This window comes from Fringilla coelebs, assembly GCF_963513975.1.
Source record: "Fringilla coelebs genome assembly, chromosome: Z".
Taxonomy (NCBI): Eukaryota; Metazoa; Chordata; class Aves; order Passeriformes; family Fringillidae; genus Fringilla; species Fringilla coelebs.
The window spans coordinates 58,006,052-58,019,226 of NC_140031.1; the positions used below are offsets into that span (position 1 = coordinate 58,006,052).

The following is a 13,175-nucleotide window of genomic DNA, read 5'->3' on the forward strand; positions in this document are numbered from 1 at the left end:
CCTGAGCACTCATCCCGATGGACTGGAGATTCAGAGGGATGAAGGAAGCCCATGGAACAGGAAAATAATAGTATCTATCTGTCAAAGAGCAGGGGACAGTAGTTAATGAAAATGTGTGTTTGGTAGAGAGATGGTTTAAGAATGTAGTTTAAGTTGTATGTGTGGGTAAGAAGGGGTTCCAGTAATGAGAAATAAATACAAAGGAACAGTCAGAAGATACATTAATTATGTGGGATCTGAGTATGACAAAAACTGTATGGAATAAGGGGTGGAGATTATAATGGGTCTGGCTTAGCAGGAGCTCATTTCCCCTTAACAGCTCCCACAGTGCTGCTGCACTTTGCATCAATAGTTGGAAAGGTGCTGATAACACACCACCGGTGTTTTGGCTATTGCTGAGCAGCACTGGCACAGCATCAGCGCTGTCTCTCCAAAATCCCTCCCTCCGTCAAGGGGGTTGGGGGTGGACAAGATCCTGGGAGGGGACACAACCAAGCCAGCTGACCCAAACTGCCCAAAGCCATACCCCATAGCATATGATGTCAGCTCAGAGATAAAAGCTACAAATAGTACTATAACATAGCAACGTCATGTCTCAAAGCATAACAACACTCTCATTAAGTGATGAGTATCTTAATAGAGTATTTCTAGAAAACTCCCCTGACTACTCAAAATGAGAGAGGAGAAAAAGCTAGGATTCAATGAGAAAATAAGAAACAGATTTAATCAGTTCACCTGCTAGAGTTTCATCACGGTGTACTCACCTCAATCACCTCAGGTTGGGACATCATGGACGACGGCACCAAATCGGTGGGGATATCCATGGCGGCTCAAATGCCCCTGCTGCTCTCCTTGCACTCTTCCTCCGCACCAGCAAGCTTTTGGTAGGAACACAGAGCCCTTCCTCAGACTCTAGTCATACTGATATTTACTCCTAACAGGAAAGAAAAAAAAACCTGTTGAGAATAACAAGAGAACTGGGTAGGCAGTCAACACCCAAGATCCTGGGCTGCTACAAAACCAGTCCAAGAACAGCACCACTTGCTGACATGACCACTAACAATAGATTTGCAGGAGAAGTTTCAAAAGGCATACTGGAATTTGATACAGAACAGGAAAAAAATTCACTTGACAACACAAACTAGACTCAAAGTGAAATCAGCAAGAAGGCTAACACACAGACTGCTTTTCTTCTGCAAGGAAATATGGTTACCTGCAGAACATTGGTACTGTGTTGATTTTTTTCACCCCACAACAAAAGGAAAAATAAAATCCCCACAAAAGAGTACTCATAGAATTGCTCGATGGAATTCAGGATCCATTTATTCCCTCAGTTCAGTGATCATGTGAACTTTTCTTCTTTGTTGAGAAAAACAGCTTACACATTATGACTTAAAAATATGACAACCTTTTTTTCCAGTAGTCACAGATTTGCAGTACATGAATATACCAAACTGTAAAATCTGCTCAGATGATTCAACAGAATGAAGTTCTCTCCATATCATGTTTATCAAGGTCAGTCTAGCTTCCATATATATCTTTTCTTTTTCTACTCTTGTGTGCAAAGAAAACAAACTAACAAAGAGGTGGAGGGGAAAACCCCTGTTAAGGTCCAAGATAATAATGTCATTAAAAAATTCTAGACTAGGACAACTGCTGGCTTTTTGCCTTACTGAGACCAGACATATACAACACAACCCACAAATTAGTCACCACAGAAAGGACTTTGGAGAGACATATATTGTTGTCTTCATCTGTCACTTCCTATTCTGCAAGTCATGGCAGAAATCTACTCATGCAAAGTGTAATCAGCATCCAATAAACATTTCAAAAATTAGTCCAAACTTCTGTGGTATTTTTCAAACTGGGGACATGCTATAGTTACAGACAATGTCAGTAACTTTCCTGGCCATAAGTTCATTTTTTCAAAGGCAACACTTAACAGGCCAAGAAAGAAAAGATAAGTGCTGTAGGAAAGTTATGCTCCACATGCTTTTCTGATTCAGTTATGTCTTTGTTTTTGGTCTTGTTAATTTAAACTCAGCCTTTGCACGCCACCGTGGAAATTATTCCTCCTTCTTAAAAAGCATCATCTTGAAATGCCTGCTTCACATTTCAACACATCCCCACATGCCTTACGTCACATGTAGCTGTCTCATCTTCCAAGCTCTAGGATCACTTTTTCCATCTTTATATAGCTTTCCAGTGACCCCTGTTCTTTCCTACTCAGTTCTGGCTAGTAACCTTTCATTCTTTCCACTCCCTGCTCCAAATTTCTTCTCCTGTACTCATGGGGAGGGCAGAAAATGGAACTGCAGCATCTCTCCAAGATAGTCTTCACAAAGTAAAAGAACAAACACAACCTTCAGGCTTCCTGTTTTATTTAAAAAATGAGAGTTGAACTAATTTTATGAAATTCACTAATTTTTCTATGGACAGATGAGGGAAACATATAGCATCAGCTTGAAATTCTGAACTTAGGGAAGCTTCTACAACTTGACAATGATTTTCAGTAAAGCTCTATCAACAGCCTGAAATCCTCAACCAACATATTTCATCAATGTCTTCTGAGCTGTTGCAACTGTAACTTAAATATGATCTCAGAAGAATTTTTTTCTGTTCTCCTCATGGCATGCTTAAAAGCAGCAATTTCAGTGCACCTACTTTACAAACAGTCATTGTTAGTTTCTTTTAAAATCTTTTAATTCTGAAATGCTGCCACTTTTGGATAATGAAGGTGGGGAAAAAATTACAGTTAAAGCTGACTTTAGAGAGCAATGTCTGAACCAAAACCAAAGGTATGCTTAGAATCCTGTCTGTCAAACAAAAAGGAGAGAAAACAAACATTTTTTACTATGGAGCATCATAAAGAAAAAAAAGTGAAACTAAGAAAAGTGAAACTAAGAAAAAATCAGAAGTCTGTTACCTCATAGTGTAAAGTACTAATTGATCCCAGATGGATAGGTCCGGTAAAGCCATCAAAGAAAACAAAACATTTGAACACCATGTAAAAAAGGTGAGAAAGTAAGAAAAAGATCTCACACAGATGTCACACTTCAGATGTCACATCTGAATTTCTGACATCTGAAAGTATTCATTTGGCATCACTTGCCTCTGGCAGCCTCCACTAAACAATCCTGCTTGCAATTAATTCATTCAGCTCACAAATAAATACATCACCCCATCATGGCAGCCTTACCAGTCACAAAGACAAACGAACGCCATCCAGGGAAGAGCAACAGCAATGACTTGTCCTGCCTAGCATTTCATTTTACTACTTGTTGGAGTGAAAGGTAGCACAACAGGTGTTTTTCTGCAGTCTCAAGTTGAGATAAGACCAATTTACGGGAAACAGCAATGAGATAAGAATACAAACAGTAACAGCAACAATATTAATAACATAAGTATACATGAAGAAGGTGACTTATGTGCAGAAGTGCTCAAAGACCAACCTGGTGCCATGCTGCCCCTAAAATGATGCACAGACCCCCTGTGTCCATGTTTTCCTTCCTGACTGCAAGCCTCTCCTGTTTCTTGGAAGCAAGACACCCTTACTTCCAGCTCCCTGTGGTGACCTTTGGGGCATAGAACAACCACCTAGGCATGTCCACAGGGCTCCAGGCTCTGACCTCTCCTGGCTACTGTGAGGAAAATTAAGTCTGTCATGGCCAAAAAACAAGCACTATCCAGCCCTTATTCTATTCCATCTACATCATGCCCAGTCCTACACCTTCCAACTTTACACACATTCATATGCAGACACACACAAACACAGGTATCAATTCCAGTCAGTGGCCCTCCTTCCAAGATGTTTGTTGCGTTCATTTAGTCCATGACTGCGTGCTCTACCAGGAGCTCACGACTGGTGTATCTGGAGCATCCATACCCATTGTCCTTGGTAGTTACAAAAAGCAAATCTTTTTGAGGTACACATCATGTGTCCCCATCCCTCTGCATTATCCACCAAGTACACTCAGTCCTTGAATAAAAACAATCCCATGGATGGGTTTGCCTTTTCTTGAGGCAGCACTAATACAAATTGGCTTCCCTTACACATTTCTCATATGCACCACAGCGACTTTATCCCCTTCCACAGTATGTGGAGGGTTGGATTGGACAGGGCCAGCTCAAATAGTAGAGCCTCTAATACAAGAGCCTCTAGTGTTAACTAACCAGATGGCTTCTCTAAATGTAGATGCCAATGTTTGAAGGTCCCAACACCCATTGCTTCCAACGTGGTTTTTGGCAGTCCATTGCACTGCTCAATTTTCATTCATCTCTCTCACCAGGGACTGGTGCCTGATAGGGAGGGACTACGATAAACCCCTTCAGTCCCATGCTCTCTGTGCCAGGGGTCTATTTTTGAAATGACTCCTGTTGTCAGATTCAGTTCTCTGGGGAGTACCATAACTCCACAGGACTTGCTTTTCAAGGCCCAGGATGGTGTTCTGGGCAGTGGCGTGAGGCACAGGGTAGGTCTCCAACCATCCGGTGGTGGCTCCCACCATGGTCAGCACGTAGCTCTTGCCTTGGCGTGTCTGGGGCAGTGTGATGTAGTCGATCTGCCAGGCCTCCCCATACCTGTACTTGGACCACCGCCCACCGTACCACAGGGGCTTCACTCGCTTGGCCTGCTTGATGGCAGCACACGTCTCACAGTCATGGATAACTTAGGAGGTACTGCCACGGTTAGATCCATCCCTAGATCACAACCCAACTGTGTGTTGCATAACTTCTTTGATGATCTGAAGCATTACGGGCACACTGAGCCAGAAGTAACTCTTGTTGCCAGTCCAGATCCACCTGAGACACCTCGGCCTTGGCAGTTCATCCATCTGTCTGCTGTTGCGATGTTCTTCACAAGCCTGACTCTTGGGTGCATGTGCATTTACAGCACATTCGTTTACAGCAACTCCTTTACCCAGGCAGAGATGTGTTGCCACAATTCAGAAGCCCAGATGTGATTCCCTCTGTGCTGCCAACTGTCCTTTTTCCACTGTTCCAGCCATCCCCACAGAGCATTTGCCACCATCCACGAGTCAGTGCAGAGATAGAGCGCTGGCCACTTCTCTCATTCAGTGATATCCAAAGCCAGCTGGGTGGCTTTAAGCTCTGCAACCTGACTTGATCCAACTTCTCCATCAACAGCTTTGCAACTTGCCATACAGGACTCCATAGAGCAGTTTTTAATTTTTGACATATCCGTGAGGTATGGCACAAACCATCAGTAAAGAGAGAACATAGTTTCCCATTTTCAGGTACCTGTTTATATGGTAAGGTCTCCTCAGCATGTCACCATTATCTCCTCCTCCACTTCTGATGATAATCTGAAGGTTTTGCTTTTGTACCAGTCCATGATTACTTCCAGTGACTGCATTTTCTATTTGATCTTGCTGTGTGATCAAGCGCAACCCACTTATTGCACGTGGCATCAGTGGCATGACGCGTGGAAGGGACTTTCCCTTTGAATATCCAGACCAGCACTGGGCAGCCAGGGCGCCAGGAGGAGCTATATTTGGTGCCAATCACTTCTGAAGCAGACTGATCCCCTTCATAAGCTGCCAGATATGCTTCTTCAGCCCGGGTGTAGGATGCCTTGGATCCTTTGTATCGCTGATTTCAGAACCCCACAGGTTGTCCTTGAGTCTCTCCAGGTACTTCTTGCGAGAGATTCCAAGAGGGCCCATTCTTCCTGACTGCAGTGTAGAGCACGCCTTTTACAGCCTGTCTCATCCTGACTGGCCCGAGGGCTATTGCATGAACAATCTATTGTTTAATTTGTCCAAAAATTTTTCCACATCACCTGATAGAGAGGACTTACAATCTGACTCTACTCTGGAATATGGACCCTCAAAAAAAAATCCCAGTGACTAAGAAAGTCTGTGTTTCCTTCTTGCTGGTTAGTGGGGACATGCGGTGTTACATTTTAGTTAAATGGTATGGCTCTGTCTCACCTCTCGAAAATGCGCAATTTATTCCAAGCCTGTGATTCCCCACTTGAAGTATCATGCATCGGTAATCACATTGGCTCAAGTCTTATTCCACTCCCAATTTGAATCTCCCTGTTAAGATGTGAGAGGGAGACGAGACATGCTCTTGGCCCTTTTTCTCCCTAGGCTCTCCCCCTCCCTTCCCCTTCCCCCCTTCTTTCTCAGAAACCATGCTGCTCCTGGGAGGAGGCACCCCCAATAAATGCTCATCTCATAAGCACCCTCAGAAGCCGAGTGGAGTCTCCTTGCCTGCCTGCTGCTACCAGCAAACATACAGCTTAGGGGGCGCCCCGAGGACCCCCCCAAACAAACTGCAGCAGGGACATAGCTGCTATTTAATCAGCATGGCTGATTTCATCCACTGGAAACTGACAACGTCCATCTTGTCATTTTACTTCTAAAAACTGAATTTCCTGGGCAGATCCCTCGAGCTTACTTCACCAAAAACCATGATACCACCAAAGCATAAGGATAAGCCAAACTAATATAAGTTGTTTTGAGGAATATATTTAACGCAGGTATCTCAGTGTGCGCAGGTTGCAAGCTGAGCTACCTGCATTTAGTGTATTCCTCAGCAGGAATGGTTATGACCTTTGCAATTTCCTCCTAATTCTGCCCTCTCTCTTGTCCATGGGGCATTGTGTATGCAGCTGTGGATAACCCCCTGCACTCTGTTCTGTACTTAAAAGGGCTGCAAGAAGGTAATAGCTGTGATTCAGTATTGGGCAAAAGTAGCAGAAAAGAAATAAAAGAGATTTCCAAACAGATGGTGGAGCCCATTGTTGCACCCTTGCCCTAAAGTTCTTCTGAACAACAGTGAGCAATTTTTTTTTCCATTTAATGAGACTGCCTACCATCTCCCATGAAATTTCTGATGTCTGAGCAAAGAGACTATGGTTTCTCTTGCCTCAGCAGATGCACTAACAGTTTGGAAGCTAGCACAAAATAAACAGTCCCCATCAAACTTTGCTGATAGGGTGTGTTTGAATACACGTATTTTACAGAGCAAATTCTGCACATCGCTTGATATCAGCCTGGCTCTATTACCCCTCTCCAGAAGGCAGGATAAAGAGTGTCATCACATCCACTACCTATTACCATGGCAGTAAGTACTGAAATAGAGCTAGTATATGGCATTGATTACACGTGTTCAATAGTGGTGACTGAAACAATCAGCACACCTTCAGACCAACCGCTGTCTTAGGTTACAATGTAAGAAGTAACCAAAAGTATGTATTCTATCACCATTTTCATAAGCTGTTAAAACCAGGAGGGGCAGTGCACTTCATCTCTTCCATGACTCATCCCTGACAGCTCTCTCTGAGGGATATCTTCTACTAATGGAACATCAACGTCTCACTCATGGCTCATTAAATTACATCATCCCTTTGTGAGATGCTCTGCCCAGGGGGAGGAACCAAGCATTCCTACCTGGACATAATCTGAGGTTTGGAACACCAGAGCATCTACCACTGGATTCCCAGAGTTCAAGAGCTCCAAAACCACCACTGGAACAGGACCAGACTTTACTACAGGATCACCACTTCAACAGAACCACATCCACCATTTAAATGGACTGCTATCACCACCCTGACCAACAGGGTGTCAGGTTGTACTCTGACTCTGTCAGTTTAAGCCAGTGTTTTATGCCTTTATTTCAATTTTCCTATTAAATTGTAGTTCTGACTTGGAATCTCTCAGTGGTTCACTATCAAACTGGTACAACAACCAACAAAATGCACAAGTTATACCTCTTCTTACAGCACATTCAATACCTCTATTGTCCCAGTGAAGACCAGTTCCACAAATATGTCCATCCTCAAAGCCTTCCTATCTGCTGTTTCTAATCACTGGCCAGACTGCTTGAAAAAACTACAGAGCTATAGCATCTCACCCATTTCAAGCTCTTCATAAGAATGAATAAATTCACTGTGAAAATGGATTTGTGAAGTTTTGTTGAGGGGTCATGGAAGTCTGGAAGGGGAGTGCCAAAAACAAGGGACAAGCTCACCGTGTTTCCTGTGCTGGCTGCACCACAGACCACCCTGGAAACAGTCCCTGCCACTAAAGCCAGACATTTCTTGAGTCTAACTTCACTGATAGAATGGAATTTGCTAATGTATGAAAAGGTTCAGACACAACAATAGGAAACCTCTACCTTGCAAATACTGAAATAAAAACAAAACCAAAACCCATAGCAAAGCATATCTGACTGTGCCATTTTCCAGTATCAAAAGTGAGATACTTTTGGTATTAGTTACAAAAAGTTACAAAACTAACAAAAGTTGCAATAAGCCCTAAGCAATTGTCCAGATTTTTAAGTTTAAGACTAAATATCAAAGATAGACTGAAGTTACAACAAAACTGAGCTTATTCATTCGCTTCTGCAGAAGCAACTGAGATACTCACAGGAAACAAGGTGAATTTTTCATGCTGCTGTTGGACTAGCATGCTATGTAGGGGCAAAAGCTCTTACATATGCACCAAAGACAGCCAATAACTACACAGAATAAAAGATGCTTATACGAATATTACCTCATCCCCAAACCATAGTGCATATATTTACCCAAAGCACAACTGGAAACCAATTTATATCTACAAATATTTTCCCATCAAATCCCTGCCCCTGTGGGGGAATCCCCTAGGGACCTAGTAATTTTTTTGCAGTTGTCAATAATTAATTCACTTTGATGTTAAATGTAAATACCTTGCAGATATTGTTTAAGAGGTCAGAATTTTCTCTTACAGTCTGAGAACATGAACCCAACAGCATCAATTTCTATCCAGGCCACTTCTGCTCACAGAACTCCGGCTGTTGATGAAGCATTGCACTTTTTGAACACAAACATACCCAGAGCAATTATTAAAAATTGTCATTTTCCAACTGACACAATAAATATACAACACAGAAACTGGCTAAACAAAATATCATTGAGGCTTAAAAGGGAGAAGGGAGGGAAGGAGACCTGCCACAAGAATAATGTAGTGTTCTAAATGTTTCACTGACATTAAAAAAAAAAAAAAAAAAAAAAAGAAGTGGTGTGTGGGTTTTTTTTTGTTTGGTTTGTTTTGGGGGGTTTTTTTTGTGTTTTTCTGGGTTTTTTGGTTTTTTTTTGGTGTATGAATGTGTGGTTTTGTAGGATTTTTTCCCTTTGTTTTCAGCAATCTGAGCACTCAGGACTTTGACAATCAGAAAAACCGGACAAAAATCTCTCCCAACTACAGATCAAACCTAATCACTGAACATGTCAAAACAGGTAATGCCCACACCACTGCTGTCCCTTCAGAACGAGTGTCCTAAACAATTGTCTTGGAAGTGACTCTGTGATACAACAAACAGGGATTTTGTGTTGGTATGATGCCTGCTTTGATTGCAATTTGTCAGCCAAAGTATATATTAAGCTTAATATTAAGTGCAACCACCTCTTTAGCCATGAACAGCATTAAAAGAGGGACAGCAGCATGTTTAGCTGTCTCTCAGCTTGCATATTGCAAGCATCAGCTGGCCAGAGCACTCAGCTTTTACTTAAGCAAATCAAGACAACTCCTTGGAAAATTTAACTTCAAGATGCCCAGGTACCTGGAAAGCATCCGACAAAAACCCCAAACCAGAACAAACACGAGAGCTCACTTAAAGATCAAACTAAAATGCAAAGTCCTAAAGTGCATTAATAACCAGAAAAAAAGAGAAAAAAGAAACTCATGTTTCCTATCTTCCCTTCTGCCTTCCACCAAATCACACCTGTACACCTCAAAGACTTTAAGACTTTTTATAAGCTGCTGCAGGGATGTTTGCAACTTCCTGGGGCTAAAAGAGATTTCCATTACCTCAGTCTTTACTTTCAAAACACAGCTCTTAGCCTTTCTTAGGTAAAGAAAAAAGATGAAGAATTGAGTAGCGATTAGAGACTAGAAATGTATTTCTGTACAAATTTTAAAAGCTGCCCTTAGATTCAGTAGGACTCTTCCACAACACAAGGTTCCACAGAGGATCTCAAATCGAATCCATTTGCATTCACAGAGCAGTCTGTGCTTCAAACAAGAAAAAAAATAATTACGTCATTCAAACCTTTCTGAATAGAAGCTCTGTGGCTAATCTGGGGAAGATCATTGTTCTGGCCTCAATAATACAAGCACTACAAGATTGCTGCTAAGGCTTCCCATGGCAGAATAGAGCCCGCAAGTTCAGCAAAGATGCCCCAGGTGGAGCGTCCTTAACCAAGGTAAATAGTTTAATGAACTCTGCAGAGGGAGTGTGGTGTGAAACTGTCCCCTTTCCCCACTGTAAGATTAGGGAGATGATCTGTCACCTTAATCATTCATCACCCACTGAATTAATTTACAACAATAAAATATCATGCAGTTGCGCTCCCTCAGAGAAATCATCTGCTGTCACAAAGAACATGGTTCAGCAAAGACACCCTCACAGTGACCCCACCAGGGCAGGGTTAGAGAGCCTGCCCACATCCCCAAATAAAAGCAGAAGAGCAATCTGAACGTATAAAAGGACAGAAACCTCTTTCCACAGATTTTCAATGAAAATAACCAAACAAACCAGTAGATAGAACAATATCCTCAAGCCTTTTCCCTGCAGGGTAATCTTTTCCATATGCCACTCTAATTTGCCTCATACCCCTTCTGAGGATGACAAAAGCAGACTGACCACAGTCATGACAGGGGTTCCACCAAAGGGCAGACAGCTCAAGAGTCTGCAATTAAACTACACATCTACCTTTTTCCTTTATGTGCTCTGAGGTTCAGCCCCAGAAAGGACCTCCAGATGATCTTAAGTGAGTAGATTATTCCCAAAATTACAGAATTTTCATTCTTTCAGGAATTGTTTTTGTCTTAGTGTTGTGTATTTTGTTATTTTGGGGTTTTTGGAGGGAAAAGAAAATGTCACATTGTATTAAGTGACAGAAAGCATACTTTGAAAGGACAAACCCATAGGATATGGCATTGCAACATGTGAAGTCATGAACACATTCACCCTAAGTCATGCCAGTTATGATACAACTGGACTCATAGCAGCAGCAGGATAATCCACCAAGTTTTTCTGCATACTCATGAAGAGAAATTTACCAAAATAAAGGAAAAGAGACACAGTCCTTATTTTCTATTAACACCTCAACTATTTTTTTTTTTGCAAGAACTGTCATGACTGTGCTCTCAAAAACTGAAACGTACCCCTTTTCCTTGCTAAACACAGGATACCTTTTTCTCTGCTGCAGATTGAGGCACTTAATCTCATTTGCAGTCAGACAAAACTTTCACTTATTTTATGCAGTTGTTCTTTTCCAGAATCCTTTCTGTACTTTCCTGACCTAGGTCAGTTTGCACCATCCTGTGCAATTCTCTCACTTGCTAAACCTCCTTTCCTGATTATTTCCATATTGTATCTATTCCACACCCATCACTTGGGGAGCATTTTGTTGCTGTTTTTTAAACCCAGCATGATACCTCATCTTCTCTTGAAACCTCATACTTCTCTGAAAAGCGTAACTTTGTCTGAAAACTCAAAAAAAGTTCTACACGGCTTCCTCAGTTTTCTCATTTTCCTGCAGTTTGCCCTTTAAAGCCAACACATCAGTCTGCCTTCCCATTACTATCCAGCACCTCCAGAATTACTTCAGTCATTATCTAGCTTCTCCTAATGACTTCCATAAGCGTTTGCTTGTTAGGAATTGCTTAGAGATGATTGTTCCTTTGCCACTCATTAAGGCTGGAGAACCTCTTCCCACTCTCTGGGGGAAAAGAGTGAGCATCTGCCTTAATGCAAGGGAAGCTGGCTGGTAGATGCATATCTCTTACAAGTATTAGGAACTTCTTCAACACAAGGAACAGGTCAGTGTAAAAATAATCACACCAAACACGCAGACACACAAAAATTGCTTTTAAACATCTCTGCTAGCCACAGCACCACCTCCAAGAAATGAAGAAGCAGCAGCTCCACAATGTTTTTTTAACTGGTAAATACCAGAACAGGAAGATATTCCTGAAAGTGAATTTTTAATTTTTGCATTTTAAGTAAAAGTGACTTAAAGAACTAGGAAGATTCCAGAGTAATAATTCATGCAATCATCTGATTTCAACATTATCTCATTACTTTAAACTCCAGACTCACAAGAAAATAAAGAGGGAGAATACAGCTAGACACCAACTCCAAGAGAATAACGCCAGCCTGCTTAGGCTTACAAAAACAAATCACTACAATATGGATGGTCTCTCATAGCACAACCACAATGAAGCTGCTGTCATGTGACTGCATTTTCAAAATATACACTTTCATCATACTGACATCTATAGTAACAAATACTACTAAAAGAAGCAATCTCAAAGCAGTTTCTGAAACGCTTTTGAAATTGTTTATTTCTACTGACAGATATGAAATTTGAACCAGTTAATGAGGAGGCAGAAAAGTTCAAAGCAACCATAGATAGCTCATAATTTAAGAGACATTATTAACTATTGCCAGCACTGTGAGCACATGTGTATAAGAGAAAATATGGGGTGTGCTTTTGTCCTCTTCTGTTATTAAAAATAAATAAATAAAAAGAGAGAAAAAGAGTGGCAGAGCAAGGAGCTGCTCATTAAAATTATTCTGAACACTGGAATTGCAAGGGTAGTGGACAGAATTTAGCTCCAAATACATTCTCATCATTATTTTGCTTATTAATCAATATAATTAAAGAAGATAAGAGTGAACAAAGGCTTTTGTATCAACTTTATTAATGACACAGCCACAGGGATAGAGTGCACCCTCAGCAAATTTGCAGATAGATACCATCCAGAGGAAAAGTTTGAGAAGTGGTGCCATGGGAATCTCATGAGGTTTAAAAAGACCATGTTCAAGGTGCTGCACCTGGGTCAGGACACTCCCAGTATCAACAAAAGCTGGGGGATGAATGGATGGAGAGCAGCCTGTGAGCAGGACTGGGGGGTGCTGGTGGGTGAGAGGCTGGACATGACCCAGCCATGGGCACTCCCAGCCCAGACAGCCAAACATGTCCTGGGCTGCATCCAAAGCAGCGTGGGCAGCAGGGAGGGAGGGGATTCTGCTCCACCTGGAACACTGCATCCAGCTTTGGGGTCCCAGCACAGGAAGGACATGGAGCTGACAGACTGTGTCCAGAGGAGATGTTGAGAGGCATGGAGCACCTCCCCTACAGGAAAAAGCTGAGGCAA

At 42.0% G+C, this 13,175-nt stretch overlaps 1 protein-coding gene across 2 annotated transcripts in view; it reads right to left on the reverse strand.

Annotated features, from left to right (window-relative positions):
* Window positions 1-13,175, reverse strand: part of LPAR1 (lysophosphatidic acid receptor 1) — a 72,560-nt gene that overhangs the window by 46,916 nt on the left and 12,469 nt on the right. For both annotated transcript variants that reach the window (XM_084224551.1, XM_084224550.1), the window contains exon 2: window positions 765-934. In XM_084224551.1, the coding sequence (XP_084080677.1) occupies window positions 765-824 (60 nt within the window). In that variant the 5' untranslated portion in view covers window positions 825-934. The remainder of the gene's footprint in view (window positions 1-764; window positions 935-13,175) is intronic.